At 42.6% G+C, this 25,016-nt stretch overlaps 1 protein-coding gene across 4 annotated transcripts in view; it reads left to right on the top strand.

The window, feature by feature from the left end:
• Positions 1 to 1,446: 1,446 nt before the first annotated feature.
• The window catches only part of btbd8 (BTB domain containing 8), a 36,392-nt gene continuing 12,822 nt past the window's right edge, over positions 1,447 to 25,016 (top strand). The window contains exons 1-13 of one of the 4 annotated variants that reach the window (XM_074636466.1): positions 1,447 to 1,596; positions 3,088 to 3,206; positions 4,637 to 4,816; positions 6,921 to 7,045; positions 8,147 to 8,261; positions 10,339 to 10,428; positions 12,144 to 12,224; positions 12,313 to 12,409; positions 15,145 to 15,233; positions 18,172 to 18,274; positions 18,762 to 18,944; positions 19,046 to 19,216; positions 24,329 to 24,458. In XM_074636466.1, coding sequence (XP_074492567.1) covers positions 3,103 to 3,206; positions 4,637 to 4,816; positions 6,921 to 7,045; positions 8,147 to 8,261; positions 10,339 to 10,428; positions 12,144 to 12,224; positions 12,313 to 12,409; positions 15,145 to 15,233; positions 18,172 to 18,274; positions 18,762 to 18,944; positions 19,046 to 19,216; positions 24,329 to 24,458 — 1,468 coding nt within the window. In that variant the 5' untranslated portion in view covers positions 1,447 to 1,596; positions 3,088 to 3,102. Of the gene's footprint in view, positions 1,855 to 3,087; positions 3,207 to 4,636; positions 4,817 to 6,920; positions 7,046 to 8,146; positions 8,262 to 10,338; positions 10,429 to 12,143; positions 12,225 to 12,312; positions 12,410 to 15,144; positions 15,234 to 18,171; positions 18,275 to 18,761; positions 18,945 to 19,045; positions 19,217 to 24,328; positions 24,459 to 25,016 lie in introns of all 4 variants that reach the window. The other 3 variants (XM_074636470.1, XM_074636469.1, XM_074636467.1) reach the window with 3 other exon arrangements.

Below are 25,016 nucleotides of genomic sequence, written 5' to 3'. Positions count from 1 at the left end.
AAAAGAAATGAATATCACACAGATTGGATTGTAAAGATGATTTTCCCTTAATTAGCAATACTAATATTAGCATTATTTTTTTAATAGATTGCATGTTTTGTTCCATTCAAAGAGGAATGAATGAGATTGAAACGTAAGCTTATGTGACACAGTATATATCAAAATACTTTTTAGTTGTCTATTTTCAGTTTAGATTTTTCACATCCAAACATCCATTATCTGCAACCGCTTATCCTATTCAGGGTTGCGGGGAGGCTGGAGCCGATCCCAGCTGACATTGGGTGAAGGCGGGGTACACCCTGGACAGGTCTCCAGACTATCACAGGACTGACACACATTGAGACAGACAAACAGTCACATTCACACCTACAGGCAATTTAGAGTCAATAATTAACCTGCATGTCTTTGGACTGTGGAAGGAAGCCAGAGAACACCTACGCTAACATGAGAACATGCAAACTCCACACAGAAGGGCCCCAAGCCAGGTTTGAACCTGCAACCCACTGTGTGTGATTTAAAAAAAAATACACCAAGTTGAATCCAAATCTAACCTCAAAAATAGGCCTACTGGTAGATTCAGATCTGAGTGGCATTGCTCCCCTGATACAAGAATGTAGACTGAGTTGTAATGTAAGTAAGTAAGTAAGTAAGTAAGTGTGTGTTTTAAAAGGTGCTATATAAATAAAGCTTTACTTATATAGCATCTTTTAAAACACACCGTTACAAAGTGCTTCACACACAAGAAGAAACATTAAACAATGAAAAAAACAAGGAAAAATGACAATATGACACACGGAAACAATGAGAAACAGATCAAACAAAAACAGACAAACACATGTGGATGAGGCCTATAGAAAGGCTTGCCTATATAGATGGGTTTTTAGAAGCTGCTTAAAACAGTCCAGAGATTCAGCAGCTCTAATAGATTGGGGGAGGTGATTCCAGAGAGTTGGGGCTAAGAAAAGGCCCGATCACCTTTTGTTTTGCAGTTTGAGCGGGGGATGGATAAAAGGCCGAGATCAGAGGATTGAAGTGTTCGACAGGTCGAATAAGGAACAAGGAGATCAGCAATGTAACTGGGGGCGAGGTCATGCAGTGCCTTAAATGTAATTAGCAAGATCTTAAAGTTGATTCTGAATGTTACAGGGGGCCAATGGAGGGATGCCAGAACAGGGGTGATGTGAGACCGACGGCTAGTTCTGGTTAATAACCTGGCCGCTGCAGTTTGAACCACCTGCAGGCGATTTAAAGCAGATTGCAGGTGTAGAGGAAATTGTGAGTCGAATGTGAGGCGTTCCTCTGTGTTCAACCACCAAAGGGCACCTATATCACATAACCTTCCCATTATCACCGAGCAAACCAGTAGAGTTTATTTTGAAAGTAGGAATTTCGAGGTTAGGCGCAGTACCAGAAAGCGTCACTTGAGGCACTTTCTCCGTTCGCACTGCGCATGTGCAGCAGCGTCTGGGGCTGTGATGACATGTCCTCTCCTTCTCCGTTTTGTCCAACCCTGTCCTAGTGTCCTATAGTGGGTGGAGAGCAGCGTGCAGCGGTGATGTCAACAACATCGGTCAGTGGGTCAGCCCGGTAATGAAGGTACTAAAGCTTGTTACCGAGCCTCATACTAACACACGAGTATCGGCTGCAAGTCATTTCTACCGGTCTATTGTTCACCACGAGGCGGTAAAGGGTTTAATGGTGAAGAGGAGAACTAGCTCCATAGTAACGGTAGCCCGGGTTACCTAGCTAGAGCTAGCATGCTGCTAGCCAGGAGAGGAGCATCAGAGTGATGTTACTGAGCTCACAGCCCGGAGCAGGTCGGCAGAGAGAGAGATAATACATGTGTAAGCACAGGTATGTGTGTGTGTGTTACTGGGTGTGTTAAACTTGTTTTAAAATAGAGGGAAGCTGGTTGTTCTTGGTGATGTCATCAGTGGAAGCTAACAGAAGCCGGTGTGTTATCATTGTGGTGCTGACAGTAACGTTGCAGGTAAATATGATGCTCGTGATCACACAATAGTTTGTGCTTTTGTGTCGGGTTGTCGTGGTCATGTCTTCCCATTTTAACTGGTTTTCTTCACACTGGTGAGCAGCAGCGCCTCTCTGGGCTTCAGTGCTGGTAAACGTGAAGTCAGTCTGTGTGGTGAGAGATGGTGCTGCGCTGCTGACAGCAGAGTCTGTCACCTGCTGTAGGGGAGTCAGGTGAAGTTGCATCATAAATATTAAAGCATAGAGTTGCATCATACGTGGCTTGTTGTATTCAATCAATATGTATTTATTTTGTAGACGATCTGTCTCTCTGGGCTTCATCAGACTGTCCCCACAGCATGCCACTGGGTTTTATCCAGCCATCTTCTTCTGGAGCTGCTTAACACATTCACAGACTGATGTCTTTGCATCATAAGTAAACTGGGGAAAAAAGGTTTGGAAATTTGTGTTTGGTGGATTATTTCTCTGTTGTTACAATGCTAATTGGCATTGTATTTTACATCGTTGGAAAGCCTGTTTATTGACCTGCACAGTGATGTAAATGAATAAAGTGTAAAATAGTCTATATGTCTTGTTTGGTCCTTGTTACTGAAAGAGAGTTCAATCATCCAATCCACCAAACAACTCAAAACAAGAGTCAATACCAACAGGAGAATACACTGTTTACCATCGGCAGAGCATTTTGGCAAATTTTTCTTGGGCGCTACCCACATAATCAGCTGTGCTGCTCATCCCACAAATGCATGATCCTTACAAGTTGGACATCATTGTGAAGGTAAATAAACAGGCTTTCCAACGATGTGAAATACAATGCCAATTAGCATTGTAACAACAGAGAAATAATCCACCAAACACAAGTTTCTGAACTTTTTCCCCCCAGTTTATTAAAGCATAGAATTGCATCATACGTGGCTTGTTGTATTCCAGCAATTATGTATTTATTTTGTAGACGATCTGTCTCTCTGGGCTTCCTCAGACTGTCCCCACAGCATGCCACTGGGTTTTATCCAGCCCTCTTCTTCTGGAGCTGCTTAACACATTCACAGACTGATGTCTCTGTCTTGTCATTGTCTTGTCTCTGTCTTGTCTCTGTCTCAGAGAACCTAATGAACCATGATCACCACAGAGGCTGCGAGGGAGTTCCAGGCCAAAGAGCGCAAACACAAAGAGCAGCTGAAGAGATGTTTATCATCTGCTTTATCTGCAGACCTGGACAGGTAAGACGTGTGACAGTATGCCCTGAACTGGGTTAAATGTTGATCATTGGCAAATGTCAATATACCAAAGATACCGGTGTCTTAAAGTTTTCCAACTGCAGTCAAAGCAATACAGGGCTGTGGAATGGAAACAACTCTGATTGTGTCTGCAGCTTCTCTTAGACGCACGTAAATGGTCTGCAATCATCCACTCAGTAAGAGTGAACTTGTTTAAAGAACCTGCTGGTAGATCCAGTTTAATCAGGATGATTGCTGTCATGTAAGACATGTTTAAATATAGTTTGACAAAAAAATCTTAACTCAAGGACCAATTTTAACCTTTTAATGGTTAAATAATCACATTTGTTAACAATGAAAATAATCGTTGTTTGCAGCCCTAGTTTTGCTACGTATAATAGAATTAGAATAGCCAAGGGTGGGGTTTTTCCCTCAGATAATAGGATCAGTGGATCTTCCACAGTTTTTTTTACAGAAGTTACAGTACACTTCACAGATGACTGGAAGCTCCCAAGAAACAAGCTCACATGGATCTGTTCGGTTCATTGGCTTTAAGTTGATAGGGATGGGAGTCTCCTTGTTGCACTAGTGCTTCATCAATGTAGGCACTTTCCATCAGAGGTTTACAGTAATGGACATAGTAGCAACACTTGAACCTCATACCGCCCTACTGGCCTTCAGCTGACTGCTTTCTGGGTCACCTAGATCAGTCATTGAGGCGGGACGAGAGATAATGATGGTGAAGAAGAAATGCCTGCCTCAGGACTGTGCTTGTGTTACTGCGAAGTGGAAAAATAGGCCATCAGATTAATCTTAGATATTAGAGTTTGGCTAAGAAGACCTTTGTTTATTGTCTTTTTTCTATGTTTGCTTTTAAATGTACTTTTAATATGAATATTTTGCCAACTTGGCTCTAGGGCTGGGTATAAAAAATGCATTACGATGCCAATACTGGTACCCTTGAAGTGATACCAATACAGTACTTCATTCAATACCCATTACGTGAATGGAAGCTGTGTGTGTGTCCCACTGGCTAGCTCACGGGGCTGTTCGTTCCCTCTGCTCCCCGGCAACTCCAGGCCGCTTTACTCAAATAGCTCCAAAAAATAAACAAGTTGTGTTGTATTTTAATTCTGGCTGTAGGCTATTGAATGTCTTTTTTTTTTTCTTTTTTTTTTTTACATTCAAAGCTTCTATTGAGGTTTTCAGATGAAGCTTCGAATGTCTGTCGTCATATTTTATGATGAAAGTATCGGGTCGGGATTCCCAGACCTACTTGGCTACAACCATAGTTTGTTTGTATTGCTTTTTCTAGTCAATGGTAATTAATTCACACTGATGTCATGTATGTAAAAAAAATTTCTTTAATCACTTAGTAAAGGGTGATTTTGAGGGAACTGCCGCTGATAAAGTGTTGTAATGCATTTCCCCAGGTTGCTGCAGGAGGAGCTGGAAGCTGATGTTTCTCTGTATGCTGGGTCAGGCTCGCTCCGAGCACACAGAGCCGTACTGTTGGCCAGAGCTCCTCATGTCCTTCAGGGACAGACGCACAAAGATCCCACCATCATCCAACTGTCTGGCTATGAGCTGTCTGGATTGAAAGATTTCCTCAGGTAGGCTCAAGTGATGCTGCTGATTGCAGCTTCTATTTGCCCCTATAGAAGAAACGCTTTAATGGCTTTTCTGAATACCACTCATGAAGCCAAAATGCTACATCTGCTTTCTAGTAGGCGATCACCATTTATCCTTCTCTCTTAGTGTTACAGTTTCACAGACAGAGGGCGCCATGCACACCACCTTTAATCTGCAGGATTTGCTGGTGTTTGTATGTTTGTTTCTAGGAGCATTGCAAACGCTGCAGCTATTCAATAATAAATCACACATCACACTTTCATGTCGGTGTCGAGACACAAATCCCAAAGTGTTTCTAATCATCTGTACGTTTCTAATGTAGCGGTTTCCTTCAAGGCTTTTGCAGTGTGAGTCTTTGATCCACTGATTTGTGTTTGTGTCTCATTAGCAGTTTATAATTAGGACTAGAAGAAAGAGTCTGTCTTGTTTGGTTACACTGTCATGGAGTCTAAAAGTTAGTTCAAAGCTCTTTTACACATGGCAAATGCAACGTTGCTGAGCTCAGGTATTCAGGTAAGACAGAGATGTTTGGTATGCACAGAGGTACAGAGGCAACTATTTTTTATAATAGGTTGATTGTTTGAGTAACTTTTCAAGCCAAAATTGCTTTGCTGCTGGTAATGTGATCATTTCTGCTTTTCTCTGTTTTATATGATCACAAATTGAATATCTTTGGGTTTTGGACTGTTGGTCGGAAAAGCAATCTGAATCCACTTATTCTCCGGAAGATTTTCTGACCCGTTAATGACAAAACGATTGATCAATTAATTGTGAAAAAAATCAACAGATTAATTGATTGATTGTTTTAAACCCACTGCCTCTATATACTGAGAAAGATACTGAAAGTTTGGGCACGTAGTAAGGTCGTCTCCAGGCTACGGTTGGGTATCATTGGAAATATGATAAAGGTGCCAGTAACGATACCAGTCAAATTCAGCACCAATATTAAAACAATGCTCTTTTCAATTCCTTGGTTTGAGGAATAGAAACATGTTTTTCTACAAAAAAAACTTTCTATATGAAAATATATGCCAAATATCTCATTGGACTATCATTAAATATACTTTTTTATAATATTTTGTATTAGATAGTGAAAGTAGAGGAGATCGGGAGATGGGAAATGACATGCAACAAAGGTCATTGGCGGGACTTGAACCGGGAATGTTATGGTTTCATAGTCATACAGGCCATAGACTGTATATAAAGATGGACAAAATGACAGCTCCCCCGAAAAGTGAAGCCAAAACATCTGGATCGCCCCCTGGTTGCTGGCTGCAGTATAGGTCATAAATCTTGCCCCCTCCATGTTAGCGGATGGGACATGGGCCAAACTAAAAAGTCAAAGTACACGTCAAATACATATTACCCAAAGATGGTTTCTGTCATTTTAGGTAGTTCTTATCACGCTGATGTATGAGTTTGATTTGGTTTTAATTATTTGATGCTATAAAAGAGGATGAGACGTCATGATTGAGGAAATTACGATTGATTGGGAATTGTACGAGAGAGGAGATGTAGCTTTAACTTTCCATAACCATTATGAGTCTGTGTAATAAAACGTGTCAATTTATAAATGTAGTTATAGCTATATTATGGTTAGTTGTTGTGTCTGTCTAGCCTAACAGCTACCGTGGTGCTATCATAGCAGCTAGGTGGCTCACGCTAGCAAGCTGGGGATGTGTGGATGGGACCTCGATACCGCGGCTCCAGCCCCCCAGATCACTACTGTGCAGACCAAGTGCACTTTTGTACAGTGGGAAGTCAGTCCATGGTCGGGGCCTTAACCCCTGGGTTGCATTAATGCAACTAAGTCACTTTCTTAACACACTTGGCGGAAATAGCCAGGATGCTACAGCATATTACAGATGTCAAGTAGTTAGGGCTAATGAACTATAACAAGTTGTAATTAACTTCATAAGGTTGCCAGTCACTTTATTAAATGCCTCACTGAGGAAAAACAGCAAATCCTGCGCCTGGGCTTCTGTATCACTGAAGTCACACTGCATCAAATGAGATTGTAATTTAAATAAGTGTGAAAGGCCTAGTTTTAATTAACCGTTAGAGTTCCCCCCCCACCCCCTGCAGGCGACTGTACACAGCAGACCAGAGCATGCGCTCGCCTGAAATAATCCCAGACGTGGAGGGCTCAGTGCCAGACAGTACTCCGCCTGTTCCCGACCCCGCAGACCTTCATAGTTCCACTGACTCAGGTAAACAGATGAACACACTCTGCCATGGAGGGTTTATTCTAGGTTATGTAGGTTATGAGGCTCTTCAGCTGCCCCCCCCTCCTTCCTTCCCTCTTCTTCTCATCATGTTATCTCAGTCATAATCCATTTAACAGCTAATCTCATTTGGATCCCTGTTGTTGTTAGTGCTAATTGCAGCATGGCCATGCTGCGGATACTTTATTTATTTATTTATTTATTCTTTTACCTTTTTTCACTATTAACAGTATTTTTATTAACCCTCTGAGACCCACAATAGACCTGTTTTTGTCTTTTTTAGGGAGGTACAGGGGGACTTTAGGGGGCGATAGCAGGTCAGCAGTAGATGTCACATAGAAGTGGTGTACATCATCTGAAAGCTGGGAACCTGAAAAATAACTTGACATGCAGCTCAGCACTGTGTGTCAAGTTGCTATAGTCATACATCAGAAATAGACATGAATTCTATGCAGCAATTTTTGGGATGATACCGTTTGTTGTTACACAGATTTGGTCCTAAATTATTTTCTTTTGCCACTTAAGAATTGATAAAATGACCAATAATCCCTTCAAAAATACCACATTAAGACACTAAGACCTTGAGGAACACCATAGAAAAAGCCATGCTGGGATTTAGTATCAAAAACTTTTGACATTTGGAGATTTCTGCAAGAATTGCATTTTTTTGGCGGCTGGATGGCGAACACTACTGTTCTGGAAACCCCCTTATTGTCAACATACCTAGGAAAGCCATCCATCCTCTGAATGCTCTAGGTCTCTAGTTTGTGGTTGTAAAGTTTCAGTAAAGAGTTTAGTTAAGGGGCTTAGCTTTACAGTAATACCTAATTTATGCAATTCCAAGACTGTTTAGGGACCCCAGTATGCAGAAATATTAAAATAACATTTTAGAATAGGCGAAAAATAACATATTTATACTGCATTCAAAAAACGTCATGGTTTTTGCTCAACTTTGCATGTGATTATCATAAAGTGGGCATGTCTGTAAAGGGGAGACTCGTGGGTACTTGTTATTTGTCCCAGCCTTTCTCTTCATCACTCTCTTCCTCCCGCCCTTCCTCATTATCCATCTCAACTTCCCTCCAGACACTGTTCTCTTGCCAGCCTCGGGCCTCGGAGCTGACCTGCTGGATCTGTACCAGAGGGGAGAGCAGTGTGACATCACCATCCAAGTAGCGGAGCAGGTCTTCTGCTGCCACAGGTAGAGCTGTTCGTGGTGGCTTCCCTTATTCATACATCTGGAATCCAAAAGCACTGTTTTTTTTGTGTTTTTATTAAGACTACCATCATAGGTGGCATGAGAGCATGTTAACCGCAGCCACATCGACCAGATGTAAAACACTACAGAGGTTGCACATCTGCTGTTGACTCCTGCCAGTGTGGAGCAGGGGTGGGTGGTCATTCCAGTGATGCAGAGGTAGTAGTAGCAGATGGTAACCATGGAGACAGGTTTCTCCCAGCTCATGCTCAGGGGAGCAGCCAACCATAAGCCAGCCAGCGAGAGCTCGTCAGAGAGATGAAGCTGGGCTATTTTTTGGTTGCTCTGCAGCAGTGATCTGTATAACAGCTCAGTGTTAGCTGCTGCAGTTCCCACCCAGAGGGTTTGAACGCCTGGTGGGAAGGCAGTGTTTCCAAATAACGCTATTGGTTAAGATTTTTGTGAATGGTATCCCTGCCCTCAAACAAAGCAGAACAGGCAGCCTGATATAGCAGTCTAGAGGTGTTGATCATGCTAGCGATCTAACAGGCACCTACTCATGAACAGGTGACATTCATCAGGCTATAAAGAGCAATTTATGACAAATGCAAGTATGTGACGTGAAAATTACAGTGTTAATCGCACATTAATCGCACATTTTTCATCTGTTCAAAATGTACCTTAAAGGAAGATTTGTCACGTATTTAATACTCTTCTCAACATGGGAGTGGATAAATATGATTGCTTTATGCGAATGTATGTATATATTTATTATTGGAAATCAATTAACAACATAAAACAACAACAAATATTGTCCAGAAACCCTCACAGGTACTGCATTTAGCATAACAAATATACTCAAATCATAACATGGCAAACTCAAGCCAGACAGGTAACAACAGCTGTCAGTGTGTCAGTGTGCTGACTTGACTATGACTTGCCCCAAAACTGCATGTGATTATCATAAAGTGGGCATGTCTGTAAAGGGGAGACTCGTGGGTACCCATAGGAACCAATTTCATTCACATACAGTATCTTGAGGTCTTTGAAAATGGCCATGACATTTTTTCCTCGCCAAAATTTAGCACAAGTTTGGAGCGTTATTTAACCTCCTTAGTTAGTTATTCATCTATGAATGGTTTTTCAGTTGCATTACACTGAAATGTATTTAAAGATAAGGCTGGCATTATTCTGCGTCTCACCTTACTTTCTCTCTGTGGCACTCAGCCTCAAGTCCACTATATTAATTTCAAAGACTGCATTTATATACTGCTTCTCTAGCCTTAGCGACCACTCAAAGCGCTGTACAACTCAAGCCATCATTCACCCATTCACACACCCATTCATACACTAGTGGCAGAGGTTACCATACAAGGTGTCACCTGTTCATCAGGAGGGATAAACATTTAAACACACACTCGCACACCGATGGCACAGCCTTCGGTAGAATTTAGTTCAGTATCTTGCCCAAGGACATTTCGACATGTAGACTGCCGGGGCAACAACCCCTCCTTAAATAAGTAATTTCCTAAAAGAGATTGGCACTGTAATTTTTAGTAAACTTTACTCAAACAGGATGAAATAGTGCATTTGTTTGGGACTATTATCAGCTGCAGATTAATACACATTTGGCATGCTGGTAAGTATGTATGTGGTAAACTACAGTGTCATATTTATGTAACCCAGTGCAACGGTGAGGCTCATTGAGTGTTTAATAGTTTTTGGACAACAATGGAGCTTTATGGTACAGAAGAATAAGATACGTCAGGCTTTGATATATACACATTCATTATTTTTTTGTCTTTTCATGGGATTTAGAATATCACCAGCTCTATCCTTTATTGGAGCTAATTAAGGACTATAAACACTATATTTCTGTGACAGTACAATCTTCAGAGGCCAGGGATGATAAAAACACTTGTCTCCAGAGACTATAGAACACATGCTATATTTTTTTTGTCCTCCTGCTTGTCACTTCAAAGCCACTTAAGCACACACGCAGGCCCGACAGATGACATGTGAAATATTAAAACGGTGGGTGGATCTGACATGCCACTGCCTGCTTTGTTGGGTTTTCTAGGGCGATCCTGTGCGCGCGGTCTCAGTACTTCCGAGCCATGCTGAGCGGCAGTTGGATGGAGAGCTCCAGACAGTGCATCACCCTGCAAGGGTAAGACCGGCGGCATCAGCAGCATCATCTTGCAGCAGATCACGGGGATCAATAATACACCTCCACTCCTGGTCTAACAATTCTACATTTCATTCCTGACCAATACAGCCGAATTACTGCATATGCTGCATTAATTATTCAGGCTGTGCAACAGAAGTGGCTCTGTTCAGTATGGGGTTTCACACACAATGCCATGTTTTAACTCCAGCCACCCACTGCTAGAGGAATATCTAATGGCTCGCTCAGATTTCTACTAAGCAGTGCTTGAAGTGGAAAAGAATAATTGCCAGTACTCTTCTTATTCACATGTTGGCGTGTGTTTGTCGGCCGGTATCAGCGATGTCTTGTGACTTATTACTATTTAGTCATTATTTCTTTAAGCATGTTATACTATGTCATAATCAGCTGGGATTTTATTGGTATATTATTATACTTGGGCTGTGCATCTTCTATAGTAGGCCTATAATACTCCAATAATATTCCAACTGGAACATTTTAGTGTTAAGGTGGCGTGTTTGTGTATTTACCCATAGTGTTAATAGTTAATGTGCTCTCCTGTGTTATTTATAGCCTATAGTAGGGTATCATTCAGGTTTTAGGAACAGTGTCCCAGTCAGGATGCTCCTACATATTATACAGCAGGATAAAGAGACACATTCTGAATTTCTACAGTGAATAAAAGATACTAGGAGGTATTGGGTTTGGGGGTCCTCTCCCAAGAATTTTTTACATTTTTTTTTCATTTTGGACCATTATTATTACCAGTTAAATGATTATTTTATTATTTACACATATCACAGCCTTCGTCTGAACATTTAATTCTCTGGAAATGGTTGCCCTAAAAGAGCAGATTCAGAAAACTTAAAATAAAAAGTTATGACGAACAGTTCACCAATTATTTTACAAAAACGACGTGAACATTGTATTGATAAATTACAGCACCCTCGTTTGCCCCCCCCCGTCACCCGTGCTTTGCGTCATCTCGTCCAGATTCTCCCCTCATAGTTTTTATGTTCATACGGCTGATGAGGCGGGGCGCAAAAACGCTGACGCTGCACCGTACCGTTATGAAACGCAGTGATCAATCTCCCAGAGAACCTGATATAGAGAGGGCAGAAAAGAGTACCGGCAGCTTGAGAGAAGGGCTGGCGTGAAAGAAATAGTCACGGTACGCCAAAGAGTAAAATGAAGAAGTGCCGGTAATGCATACCGGTGAGTAACGGCCCACTTGGAGTACTTGGTAGCAAGCAAGGTTGCAACATTTCCTCTATGAGGCACATAAATGCCTTCTCATCCACTGCCTGCTGGAGAGCCCTCCCCCATCACCACCACCACCAGCCTCGCAGTCTCTTTTCAGAGCGGGGAAAAGCAAATGAAGCCCATTTTTTTCCTCCAGGGAGGGACGTGTCAGTCGCCTCAGCATTACTGATCTGAGTGTAACGGGGGAAGACGTGGCTGTCAGAACGGGGAGCTGCTGCGTTGACGTGCGGGGGGGAGAACCTGTGAAGTGGCCCTCGGGCTGCAGTCACGTGGATTGAGTGCTGCATGATATATGGATTGTGTTAACAGTTGTGTTTGTTGTATTAACAGAACTAATACATTTACACAGTGTGCCTGGATTCACAAAGATAATATTAGATTGTGATTGGGGATAATTCTGTATGTTAACTTTAGAAATATAGCTTCTAAACCCATTATTTTGTTAACCGTTCCAGCTTAGGGCCAGATGAGATGGAGATCCTGCTCCAGTTCATGTATGGGGCCATTGTGGATCTGCCACCTGGAGCCAGTGCCAGGTACTGTATGTGAACAGAGTGTTCAAAACTAGAATACAGAAGGCCAAGAAAACAAGCTGACCTGTATTTTGTGTCTCCTGTCCCACAGTCAGGTGATGCTGGCAGCAGACATGTTGGGTTTAGAGGGGCTGAAAGACGTGGTGGAGATGGTTCTGACCCGAGACTACTGCCGCTTCTTCCCCAAGGTCAGCTATACACCAGAAAAACTAGTGATTACAAGAGATGAAAAGATAGATTTCATAATGTATTACCTATATATATGTACTGTGTGTGTGATTTTTCAAATATGTTGAATTTAGGGCTGCACAAATATGATTATCATTATGTGATTTCAGTGCCTACACTCCACCGGATTATTCTTATTCTTACATCTTTGAAAATAAATATGTCAACAAAATTTGAACCTTAGAAATTGATACGCATCCTTCACCTTCATATTGTACTTTGTAAACATATGAATACAACTTTGAATGTACAATCTTTCAAATCAAAATAAGGCTTTCTCCACATCAAATAAGTGTGCTTCCTTAAACATAAATAAAATTTGACTTGATAGGCCACCATGGCATGTACCCAGATGAAAAGATCTAATACCTACATAAACAATGCACCTGCAGCAGGGGTCTCCAACCTTTTTTTCCTCTGATAGCTAATTTCACGGAACAAAAGTGGCCGAGAGCTATCTTTCCGTCACGTATCGGCCAGGGCAGGGGAGATTCAAGGTGGCTGTATAAACTCATTGCACCAAGTTGTACATTGCCAATAGCAGACATAATTTCTGTCTTACTTTTATGGTCCTTTAATAACGTTTCAGCCACCGCAGTCATTGCCTCCATTACAATCCCGCCATAGGCGAAGGGCTTTTTTATGTTTCATTAGGATGTGCGCCACTAAACGTAGCCTCTGCTGTGTGTATTGGCCTTCTTCCTCAGTTTGGTAAACAGAGATGTTTGTCTTTTAAAGGGACTATTTGTAACTTTCAGAAATGCTTGTTAACAGCGACACCTGTGGCCGTGAAATCAATGAAAGTCAGCGTCGGGCTCGCGCTTGCTCGCTCTAAATATACCTGAACGAGCATCACTCAAAACAGTGAGGCGACACAAGTCAGCTAAAACCACAATATCACTCTATATTTCAGCTGCTTGGCAGTAATATTAGCTGACCAGACAAAGGTCTCTCCATGAACATGATTTAGATCTGATCCTAGTGTTGGCTTTTCCTGCCTAAGTGCAGGCTGAGGCAGCGGAGCTCTGCAGCGAGTCTCCCTGCTCTCTCCGCCCGCAGCCGGAGAGAGCAGAGGAGACACCGGCACCCGGTCGGTAACGAGAGGACAACGTAAATCTCTGTAGAGCTCCGTTACTTCCCAAGACACGGAAAACCTCTGTTGGTCTGGAGGAGCTGCAGCAGTTATTTCTGCACAAACATCCACTCTACATTCACTAGATATTCTCAGAGCTAAACTAACTCTTCTGCAGTGTGGAGTGAGCGCGCGTTCACGTCTAGAGGTGGAGCAAATAGTCCCTTTAAGAGTTATTTCAGCTCCTTTACCTTCTCTGTTCGTAGACTGCTACCGGCCGAAAAAGTCCCAAGAAAAGTTTCTGTGGACTTTGGTGACGTTACATCTTTTACCAACTGCCACGCTCGCACTGCAAATGAGACGCACACATTAGTGAAAAAAGACTCTTGTTACATTCCTAATTTTATTGGCCTGGCAATTTTTGTGGTCATTATCAAATCTGGTGTGTGCTTGCTTGTCTGCTAACATTGCATAATGTTACAGAGGTACTGATGTAACCAAACCTGAAAGCAGCGAAACTCATTTGATTGACAGCTGATTGGCAAATAATCATTTTGTGTGAGAAGGGGGCGGGATGTCTGTGAATTTGATTGAATAGTAATTTAGACAGGTTTACAAAGTGACTCTTTGTTATCAAATTTATGTACATATTATTTTAACCTTTAGCGAGTCACTCAGAAACGCAGAAAAGCTACTGGTAGTTCGCGAGCTACTCGTTGGGGACCCCTGACCTACACATTACATGTTTCCTGTGCACTGGAAGATCTGTTTCCTGTACTCGCAGTTGAGTTTGTGAATGCAAACACAGGTTCATCCCAGTTTGCTTGAAATTAGGGATCTACTATCTGTGCCAATGCTGACCTTATTAAGTGGATCGGCTATCTGATCCAGTTTTGTTGTCAATGTCATTAAAAATTCAGTATTTCCACTGAATTCATTTAGTCACGGCAGGCCACAGAATCAGTTATTAGCACCACCGCAATCACTGGCCTCAAGTTACCTTACATAAAAGTTGTTCCAATGAGTTTCTTGTACTGAGGTATACAGATTTGTAATCTGGTAAAACAGAGCACTGGTATTGGATCACCACTCGGTATTGGCAGATGCCCTGAGTTTAGGTAATGGAATCAGTATCAGAGAGATAAAGTTGTATCATTGCATCCCGACTTGAAAGGCTGATTAGTCACCTGTCAATAGAGATTGCTTGATGTGATCCACAAAGCATGCACTCTGAATGCTGAAGTGTCATTATTGCACCCAATCAAATGTTATTGATTCAAAATTGTGGTTAGAATTTTTCTACTTTAAGTCTGCATTTGTAGTTAATCGTATATCAGTGTAGTGATCCCTTGTAGTGCAAAACAACAGTGATATAGCAGAATGTGGAGTATCACAGCTGAAAACACAGACAACAAATCCCATTTTTATTCTTTTGGCTTTACACTTGTTGCCTTTGTGTGCTGCCTGCATGCTCTGTGTCAATAATAATGCTGTTTCATTCCCTTTTAACCATGTGTTAGTTATATGGTATGCCTTTCTCACTCCACAGCCCTCAGAGCATCACAAATTACTGTACTGAGTATAAATAGCCCTTTTTCTTTTCTTCCCTTCATGTGTCGGCAGCCGATTGACGGGGTTCAGAGAACAGTTCTGGAGTGTCTGTCCCTCACACACGCCTTGGGCCTTCAAAACCTCCACATGCTGTGTAAGAGGTGAGCGTGAACTTGGAAATTAAAATACATTATGTACATAGCATTTGCAAAAGTCACTGTATTTGAATTATTGGCCCTAAATTTGTTTTGCTTTTGTTTTATTTACCCAAGTTGCATCTGAAATCCCACACTTACATGCTATTTAGTACGCTAAAACAGTATGTGAGATTTTTTAAGTATGTCCGAAACCTTAGTATGAAACCAGTAGTATGTAAATTGCAGAATATTTATAACGCTGGACACTACGTTGCCATAAATATCCCACAATGCGATGCGGCAGTAACCACAGCATTCAGACATCGACGGACGGCTCTGTAACGATTTCACTTTGCTAGGTGTAATATAGTTTTTGAATTAGTTCAGACTTTATATTTCTCAGAAATCATTGTTTGGACACATGAGTTTGATGCGGGTTACCATGGTTACACGTCTCCATCCGGCACGGAGGCTCTCAAGTGACGTGGTAATTACAATTCAGTGCGTCAAGAAAGCTACATACTACTGTTTATTCACACAAACGTATATTGAACAATAGTACACGTATTGAGTATGTACTGCAGAGTTTGTGATTTTGGACGCAGCACCAGTTTCTTTTTTTTTTTTTGTGTGTGTGACTTTCTAGAAACGCATTCCTACCTGTCACCAGTCTTGCCACTGCAAGTTACATCAGCATCTTGTTGCTAGGTAACCAGCATGTGGGTTCATACTTCTGTGTTATTAAGTAGCTTGGGGTTGAGGTTCGTTGTATAATGCAATTTGCTTTAATGTGATTAAAATGTAATAGTTATTAACGATCCTTTTAAATTAATTATTCATTAGGCAAAAGGAATAAATCTACAGGAGACACATTTCTTGACAGATTTTTTTTTTTTTTATCTTAAATAAGCTTAATTTAAATGAATGAATGATCAGTGTTAAGGCATTTCTAAAGATTCAGTATAAGACACTCCATAGCCACTAGTATATGGCATTGCAATGAGAAGCTTGCTCGTGCACTTGGATCAGATTTAACTGGTAACCTATACGCTGTCATGTCTCTATATTTCATTATGCTGCACAGCTTTTAGCCTTTTCTTTTCTATTCATTTGTGTGCACACAAACTCTCCTGTAGTTCATTCTTCTGCAGACTAACTGTTCTTGCTCTACTGCAGTGAGAGGGCAAAAAGTGTGTGAATGTAGGTCGGGGTGATAGGATGTGTCGAGCGATGTGTGTGCGTGAGCTGGTTCTGAGTTGAAGTGGTGTGCGTGTGGGGGGGACGAGGGCTTGCCGTGTTGTCTCTGCTGAGTCTTGATGAGTCACGCGAGTGTGACGGCGAACGGCGCTGCGCTGCTCTGTGCAGCAGTGCGTTACTGACCTTCTCATCCTCACTCACTGCGTTGTTCCCTCAAGCAAAGCTCTGCCCACCGCTGCTTCGAGCCTCAGAGCCTGAGAATCCTCTGGGTTACACTGCAGAAACGTAGGAAAGGGCTGGGACGATACACCTATCTCCCGATTCGATACTATCATGATACTTGAGTGGCGATTTGATAGTTATTACGATTTTTAAGTATTGCGACTCTACAAGTATCGCGATTCGATATTACGATTTATTGCGATTTGAGTTGAATCATACACTTCTAGGGACTTTTACTTTGGAAAATATCTAAATTAAAACATTAAAAATGTTTGATTTTCAGCTTTTATGTAGTCAGAGACGTCCTGAAGTCAAATATATCAGGATCATTGTCAGGAATTATTTATTTTTTCCAGCAACCAAAAAAAATCAAAGGATAAAGATATTTCTCTCACGAATTCGTGGTATTTTCTTTTTAAGGGACATGTCATGTTTTATACTTCTGGTTAATATAATCCAATCAATCTTATTTACATATATTTATTTTGTATATACAGTTCCCTTTGTTAACACCTTATTTTGAAAACCGGACATAGTCACATGTGTATACTTCCGCTATCTTAGCCAAGTCCGTCACTAGCTCTCCCGTCAGCTCCGTTCTCTTTATACATCCATGATCAGCTCCATCGGGGGCGTTTGAATGCATTTAACATAAATGTCAGTATATGGGTGCTCTACAGTTGTAGCGTCGGCTGATTTGACCACGGAGATGAGAGTGACGGCTGGCTTGACCGCACGTTACCGCAATACGATAACGTTTCCTGTCCATGACAGAGTTAGCATGCAGCTTTAGCCGTGATGTCTAGCTCTGACTTTCCTGGCAAAGTGTGAAACCCAAAGTGTTTCCATACTTTGCTGGATGTGTAGTGTTTATCAGGTTGGTTTTATAATGTGAGGGTGCAGGTCGTATCCACGCGGACCCACCGCCATTTTCTACTTTCTTGTTTCTGCTCACTGCAGTTTGTTTTGGTTGACGGATACGGAACAGATATAACATCACGTTACTCAGACTACAACAATAAAAGCGGTAACTTCCTTCTACCTCCGCATAGACTCAAATTAAGCAAATATATTGATTCTGGCATTAAAGAATTGTAAAAAAAAAAAAAAAATCATGATACATAGGTGAATCGTTTTTTTTCCCGACCCCTAGGAATTGTCCTCTTATAACGAGCGGCTGTGGCTCAGAGGGTAGAACAGGTTGTCCACCAATCGGAAGGTCGGTGGTTCGATCCCCGGCTGCTCCAGGTCACATGTCGATGTGTCCTTGAGCAAGACACTTAATCCCAAATTGCTCCCGAAGGCAGAGCCACCGGTGTGTGAATGAGTATTTAGATTAAATCCTGATGGGCAAAGTTGGCACCTTAGCAGCCTCTGCCATCAGTGTATGAATGTGTGTGTGAATGGGTGAATGCTGACATGTAGTGTAAAGCGCTTTGAGTGGTCGGAAGACTAGAAAAGCGCTGTATAAGTCCAAGTCCATTTATCCATTTACCATTTAAAAGCATGTGATGTACAGCTACTCTATGATGTGTCTTTCCAGGTGGGTTGCTGATCATTATGTGAAGACGTGGTGCGAGAGAAACTTTTCCCTCCTGTCCCCTGAGCTCCACGCGGCCTGTTTAACGGCTGTAACCGAAACCATGGTGAGTTCATCCCACCCAGAGTCATCAGCCGTACTCCATTCATGTAATTGCACCAATATCATCAACCCATTCTCCAGTGTTTTTTCCACAGGAAGGAAATTCAAACGTAATCTAATCAAACATGACCTTTATTAAATTCTCAGTTATTAAAGACGGACTCATTTAGGAGTATGATGTGGATGCAGACAGATGGGGAGTGATCCTGCCTTGTAATTGATAATTGAATCTCGAGTCTGTCTTTCATCACATCAAAGAGGTGGAGTGCACTCTGCGAGGAAAGCAAGACAAATGTGCTGTTGTTCACTCTTGGCAAGAATTGAGAATTAGAGGCGGCCAAGAACCATTACACGATTCTGGGACTCCCTCCACTGATCAATAGGTGCCGGGCAGGGATCACACGGTGCTTTTCTACAGGACCGTGTTCATTCAACTTTATCTTGTGTTCTCAGTTAGAGAGTTTCTTTAGCTGATAGATGTTTCCATTCAGACCGTGCAGAACGCAGTCACCATGCTGTGTGGCACCGAGCAGTTGCTTGGCAGCCTCCCAGAAGTCAAGTGGGCCCAACAGGTGAGGAGCCTCGCCACGGAGCTGCAGGAGGAGAGCCTGCACGTCATTGTCCAGCATCTCCCTAAAGTCATCCGCACCCAGGCCTTCCAGGAGCTTTGCAGGGTAACGCTAATGCTAATGCACTCTCCCTTTTACTGTGATGACATTATTGGGACACATTCAGCTTTATGGTTTTCTCAGTGTCTGTTACCTTGCCGTTACAGAGGGAAGAGTTCACCCGCGAGCCCACGTTGTTGAAGAAGCTGTGTTCAGCCATCAGAGAGGGCGTGTCCGTGGACAACTGCTGTGATATTTTCGACGCTGTATACTGTCTATGTGGAGATGAAATGGAAGAGGATTCTCTCCTGGAGCAGGGAAGGAAAAACCGAGAGGAGGTGAAATGAAGCACACTGTCTGTACTGAACCCCTTTTTCTTTTTCTTTACAAAAACTAACATCATACTGAGACCGTGAGGCTGTGCTCACACCTCATCTGTGTAGTGCTTTTTCCCATTTAGTCCTGTCCATTAAGGCCAGTGAAAATGTTGCCAATCAAACCTGAATGCTGACCAAACAACTGCACTAAGGCCCTGGTCAGACAGAGCGAGTTTTTGCAGCCTGGTGCGGCTGTTTGTCATTGTTTTCAATGAGAGTGACGTGTTTTGCGTTGCAGAGCGCCTCGCGTCTTTGCAGGAGTGCCCTGAACGCCTGCGGAAAAGCGCCCGATATCATTCGAGTTTTTTCTCATTCTAGTGGCATGATACCTGGAGCTTTATGACTTTACCAGTCGTAGTTACCATGATCTGAACCGAAAACAGCAGGCCTGTAGACTGTTGCTGGATAGCCGGAGCTACTGTATTTGAGTTTATCAACCGTAGTTACCATGATCTGAACAGAAAACAGCAGGAGGCAAATTAGTGCGGTACTTGAGATTTCAGGTAAGTTGTTTTCATTAATTTAAACTGTACTATTAACTATAAGGTAACGTACAGTTCATGGTTTATGTTACGCTAACGTTAGCACTCAATCGGAACTCAATAAAAAAAAACAAGTTGCAGCACTGCAAAACACGCTCTGACTGATCAGGCCCTAAGAAAAAGTGACTTTTGGTCTGCTTCTAAGCAAACTCTGTTACAATTTGACAAAATCTTATATCAATCAACAAATCAATGTCCACTTACTAGCTTGTGCCAGAACTTTCAACTGCTGCTCCTGATCTTCTTCAATGGATGAAGTTTGGTCTAACTAACTCATACTATCTAACTTGAATCAGAGATTAGACAGTTGGATCAACTTCGAAATATCCGACTCCTTCTGCAGAGGAAGACTATAAGATGCAGTTAACACCCCTGTAAAAAGCTAGCAAGTGGACCTTGAGTTATGATTTTTTTGTATCCTCCTGTTGTCATGTAAGACAGATAAAATCCAGATCATTTTAGAGTAATGCTCATATCAGCGAAGAGAAAGAGAAATAAATCTCCCAGGCACAGTGTAGAGTAACTGCATCAGTCACTGGAATCATATTTATGATTCCCCGAAACTATCCAACTGAATAAGTTAGCTGTATACTTATACATATATACATGTAACTTAAAGAGAAAAGTTGCCTTTAATGTGGATGTCCAGTCAGTGTTGATGGTAATTGTAGTTAATTGAAGCAATAAATTCCTCAGTGCGTGCTATATTGGCCCGGAAAGCTGAGTTTTCCTGCTCGCAGAGCCGTGCCAGCAGTGCCTACATGTACCATGTACATGAAGCTTCTGGCGCCCGAAGGGTCCCCTCTGGCCATATCCTCTCGCACGGCCAAAGTACCCGCTGCCTCTGCCTCTCTCCACTTTATTTCTTCGGCCGTATATCCGAGTCAGCCAAAACACTGTAAAATGAGTTCTCGTCCATAACATCCTCTGCACTCTTATTATGGGATGCCATTTTCACTGTTGGAAACGTAGCTAGTTTGAAATACATGCGAAGAGAACAAGGAAGTTCTGTTTTGAGTGGCATCTAGAGCACGCCCCTTGGCAACCCAGATCCAAGCTGAAATAACTTGTAGTTCGCCTTTCCATCCAACTACATCACTATGGTAAACTCAGCTTTCTCAGTCAGACACTGAGGAATTTGTTGCTTCAATTGACTACATTTACCGTCAACACTGATTGGACATCCACATAAAAGGTGGCAAATGTACTAAGTCAGTTTGAACCCTGAACAGACTAATAGGCAACAAGTTTTTCTCCTTATTGTTAGCCAAATGAACCAAAGGTGTGAACACAGCTTTACCTTTCTGTTAGAAATGTTTGCTCTCTGTCAGTTTGTCTATCTCCTTCAACTAGAATTACTCCAAAACCCTTTTCTAACTACCTTTATGTGCTTTCATGTTCATTACTGTATCATTGTGTGCTTTACTTCATTCTGGATGCAGGGTAACATACAGCTTTGGAAGCACAAACTCCACATTTACTTGGCATTTCAGACCACAGCAAGGACCTCTGGGTCAGTATGTGTTTTATGGTTGGTCTGAATGGGTCAGCATGAGTTGTCCAACGTGGCTTTGTAACCCTGCTCCTAACCAGGATGTGATATGGGTCTGACGCTGCTCGGCTTCGGTATGAAAGGGTGAATCAGGGTTTCTATAATGACTATCGAGGTATTATAAGACATTTATAACCCTATGATAGTTAGTGGTGGTGGTTCTTTGGGCTTCTGGCCATACATTCATTTGCTCTAAATTACACAGTTACACTGAACATTATCATCAGTATACATTATATATTGTTGTATACTGTGAGTTGTTGAATTAATGTCTCATAAGGTGAGAAAATTAGGAAAATTCAGCTTTTCCAAGTTGTACATCAAATAACACTCCCTTCTCTTGTCTAAATTTAAAGGTACCCTGTGGAGATTTCTCGTAAACAAACAAAAGAATGTTTACATTCAGTGTTGCTCGCCAAAATGCATCGTGTGTATCCTTGAGCTCTAACAAATGTGTTACATGCATTTCCTTCCTCATAAAACATTTGCAAAGCCAATCAAATCCAGCAAGGTTTACATCCATGTTTACTTGCTTGCAGTCTTCTTCTTCTTCCCTGCCTGTGTTGGCAGCATATCTTGGCGCGTTGCCAGCACTTACACATCAGTGGAAAAGTGTGAAACCATTGGCAGAACTGTGTATCATGTCACCTGCATGTAGGCGTGCACAAGATAAACTAAACGGGGACACACTCAAAACTCCAAAAACTACTTCATAGCGCCAGTAGAGGTAAAAAACTCCACAGGTTACCTTTTAACGACACGTGACATAAGTGATGCAGCCGCCCTTTTAGCCAGTGAGTAACAAGAACATCATCCCACGTTTCAATTTGACCTGTTGCAGCTATGGTTATTCAGAAATGTTGGCCTTTGGTTATAGCAAGTTTGTTTATTTAAAGGTGCTAAATGCGAGATTGGGAGCATTTCTGTTGCCCCCGCTCGGCTTTTCACATGGCGACAGCTGAGCTGGCAGGCTCGTAGCTAACGGTGCTAACAGACAGAGCTAACAATGTTAACCTGGGGCGGAACCGGAGGGTTGGGGCTACGCTTCTGCGCCGTTAGTCAGGACGTCGTTACCAGCTATAACTGCCGTATGAGCGCAGTGCAGAGTGGGGCATGCTCACATGCACTAACATGCACTGAAAGTGTGCGTGGCCAGCGCAGCTATGTCAACAAAGCACAGAGAAGCTCTGATTACAACACACACAGAGGGAGAGCGACTTCATTCTCTGCTCAGGTAGACATTACTTATCTATATCTTTACATAGCAAATAGTTGTTTGATGCTATATTAAAGGACCAATATGTAATATAATTACTGTATTAAATCATAAAATGACCATGATATGTCATCAGAGATTAAGGAAACATGCTGAGATGAATTACTGGCTTCTCTGACAACAATGTTACAGCTAGTATGTTCTCCTTTGAAATTTCCATCCCGGTCCGGAACGTCTGTTTTTTTTTTTTTTTTGGATCTGTGTGATCCCGTCCACTGCCCATTTTGGCGCCCCGTTGCCACATATGATACAAATTGGCACGCAAACACAGATTTCTGCTGCCATGGAAGCAAGCAAACGAACCGGATCAACAGGGGTGACGTTGACGTTAGATTCTACCCGACCTGAAAAGCCCCGGCACATCTCTCTGGTTATCAAGGCGGCAAGTATTAGAGACACAATTTAGACTGCTGTTACCCATTTTAAAGCGCTAGCTGTCAACTCTACATATTCCTCCTTTAATGCTCTTGATATCCTATAGAGCACCTTTAAATGTCAGAATGCATCATTTCTCCAATCCAACTCCATGCTTCACCATAGATGAAATTTGACTGTATTGTGATTATGAGTTGATGAACCAACAAGTATTGAAATATTATACACCGATCAGCCATAACATTATGACAGCATGGGCACCCTGACCGGTCTGCGGCTACGCAGCCTCATACGCAACACACTGCAATGCACTTTGAGTTCTGACACCTTCTATCGAAACCAGCATTAACTTTTTCAGCAATTTGAGCTACAGTAGCTCTTCTATTGGATCAGAAAACAAGGGCCAGCCTTCGCTCCCCATGTGCATCAATGAGCCTCGGGTCTGACCCTGTCGCCGGTTCACCGGTTTTCCTTCCACTTTTGGTAGGTCCTGACCACTGCAGACCAGGAACATCCTACCTGCAGTTTTGGAGATGCTCTGACCCAGTCGTCTAGCCATCACAATTTGGCCCTTTTCAAAGTCGCTCACATCCGTACGCTTGCCCATTTTTTCTGCTTCCAACACAAAGTTCAAAGTTCAAAATGTTCACTTGCTGTCTAATATATCCCACCCCACTGCCAGGTGCCATTGTAACGAGATAATCAATGTATTTCACTTCACCTCTCAGTAGTCTTAATGTTATGGCTGATCGGAGTATAATAGTATTGAAATGTTGGCATATGGTAGTTAAGTATCTGTGAAACGGTTAAGAGATTACCGACCAACAAAATGTATTGTGCGAGCCAGCAGGTTAAGCTGGTGAGATGACTTGCAGAGGAAAGTGACCTGGCTGCACGAGTTAAAGCGCATAACCCCTGTAAATACCGTACAGTATGGCAGAATGGATTAGGCCGAGGGACACTGTGACGTGTGCCAGCGGCCGTCACTAATCTGGCTGCGTATCTGCTGGCTGAGGGGTGTGTGTGTGTGGTCAGTGCAGTGGAGGAGGTAGTCATGGCTCCTCCCTGCCTTCCAGCCCTGTTTTTATAATCAGGCGTGGAAACAGGAGAGTGGGCATCAGCCGCTGACATCACTGCTTTCGCTCGAGGGAGCTCAAGTGGATTCTGCAATGGAGACAGAGGGGGGAGGGAGGGACAGAGAAAGGGAGGGAGGGGTATTTGTTGCCATGGTGAAAGGTTCTTCAAGCAGCTGCTGATTCGCTTGTGCTGTAGCGCACCCCTTTCCATTCTTCTCCTCCCTCTCTCTCTCTCCTCTGTGTTACCACCAGCCGTTCAGGCAGGAGATTTGTACGCTGCGTGGTCGGCTGTGGACCTTTCTGCTTCAGACTTTTTACGCGGTCCGCCACACGCAGGGATGGGAGACCCTGTCTTCCAAACACAGAGAGAGGATACTGGCAGGTAAGGATGGAAGTCCTTGATGTTCTAGTCACACACAGTAGGATAATCATGCTGCGGTGTGTGTGTGGATGTTTTTTTTCTCCCTCCCTAGCACTGAAGCAGTGGCTGTGCATCATTGGAGATGAACCGAAGCCCTTGGAGCATATGCTGCTGGCTGATTTAATACTTAATGGCTTCTTCCTACACAGCTGCCTGGCCTCTACTAACCTCTTCTTGTACATGTTTTGCTTCATGTGAGCTACCTTTTTAACCTGTCTTTGGGCAGATGAGTGTCCGCTAACATGGTAAATGCACCAGACGCGCCATGCTTGTTTTAATGGGTGGGAGTGAAAAGGCTGGATTCCTGTCTTTGTGGGTCTGCACATGATATGAAGCTTCCACAAAAGACAAATAATATTCTGTTTCCTCACTAGTAATGTGTTGAAATGCACTGCATGAATAATTCATTGGGCTGGTACCAGTGCGTGCCTATTACTTGTACATTTCTCGCCAGTGAAAGCGGATTCCAGGTCTCGAATGCAAACATAACAAAAGTACAAAAATGTCCCCCCATTTGCT

This window comes from Sebastes fasciatus, chromosome 5 (assembly GCF_043250625.1).
Source record: "Sebastes fasciatus isolate fSebFas1 chromosome 5, fSebFas1.pri, whole genome shotgun sequence".
NCBI classification, from domain to species: Eukaryota; Metazoa; Chordata; class Actinopteri; order Perciformes; family Sebastidae; genus Sebastes; species Sebastes fasciatus.
This window is presented reverse-complemented; position numbering and strand designations above follow the sequence as displayed.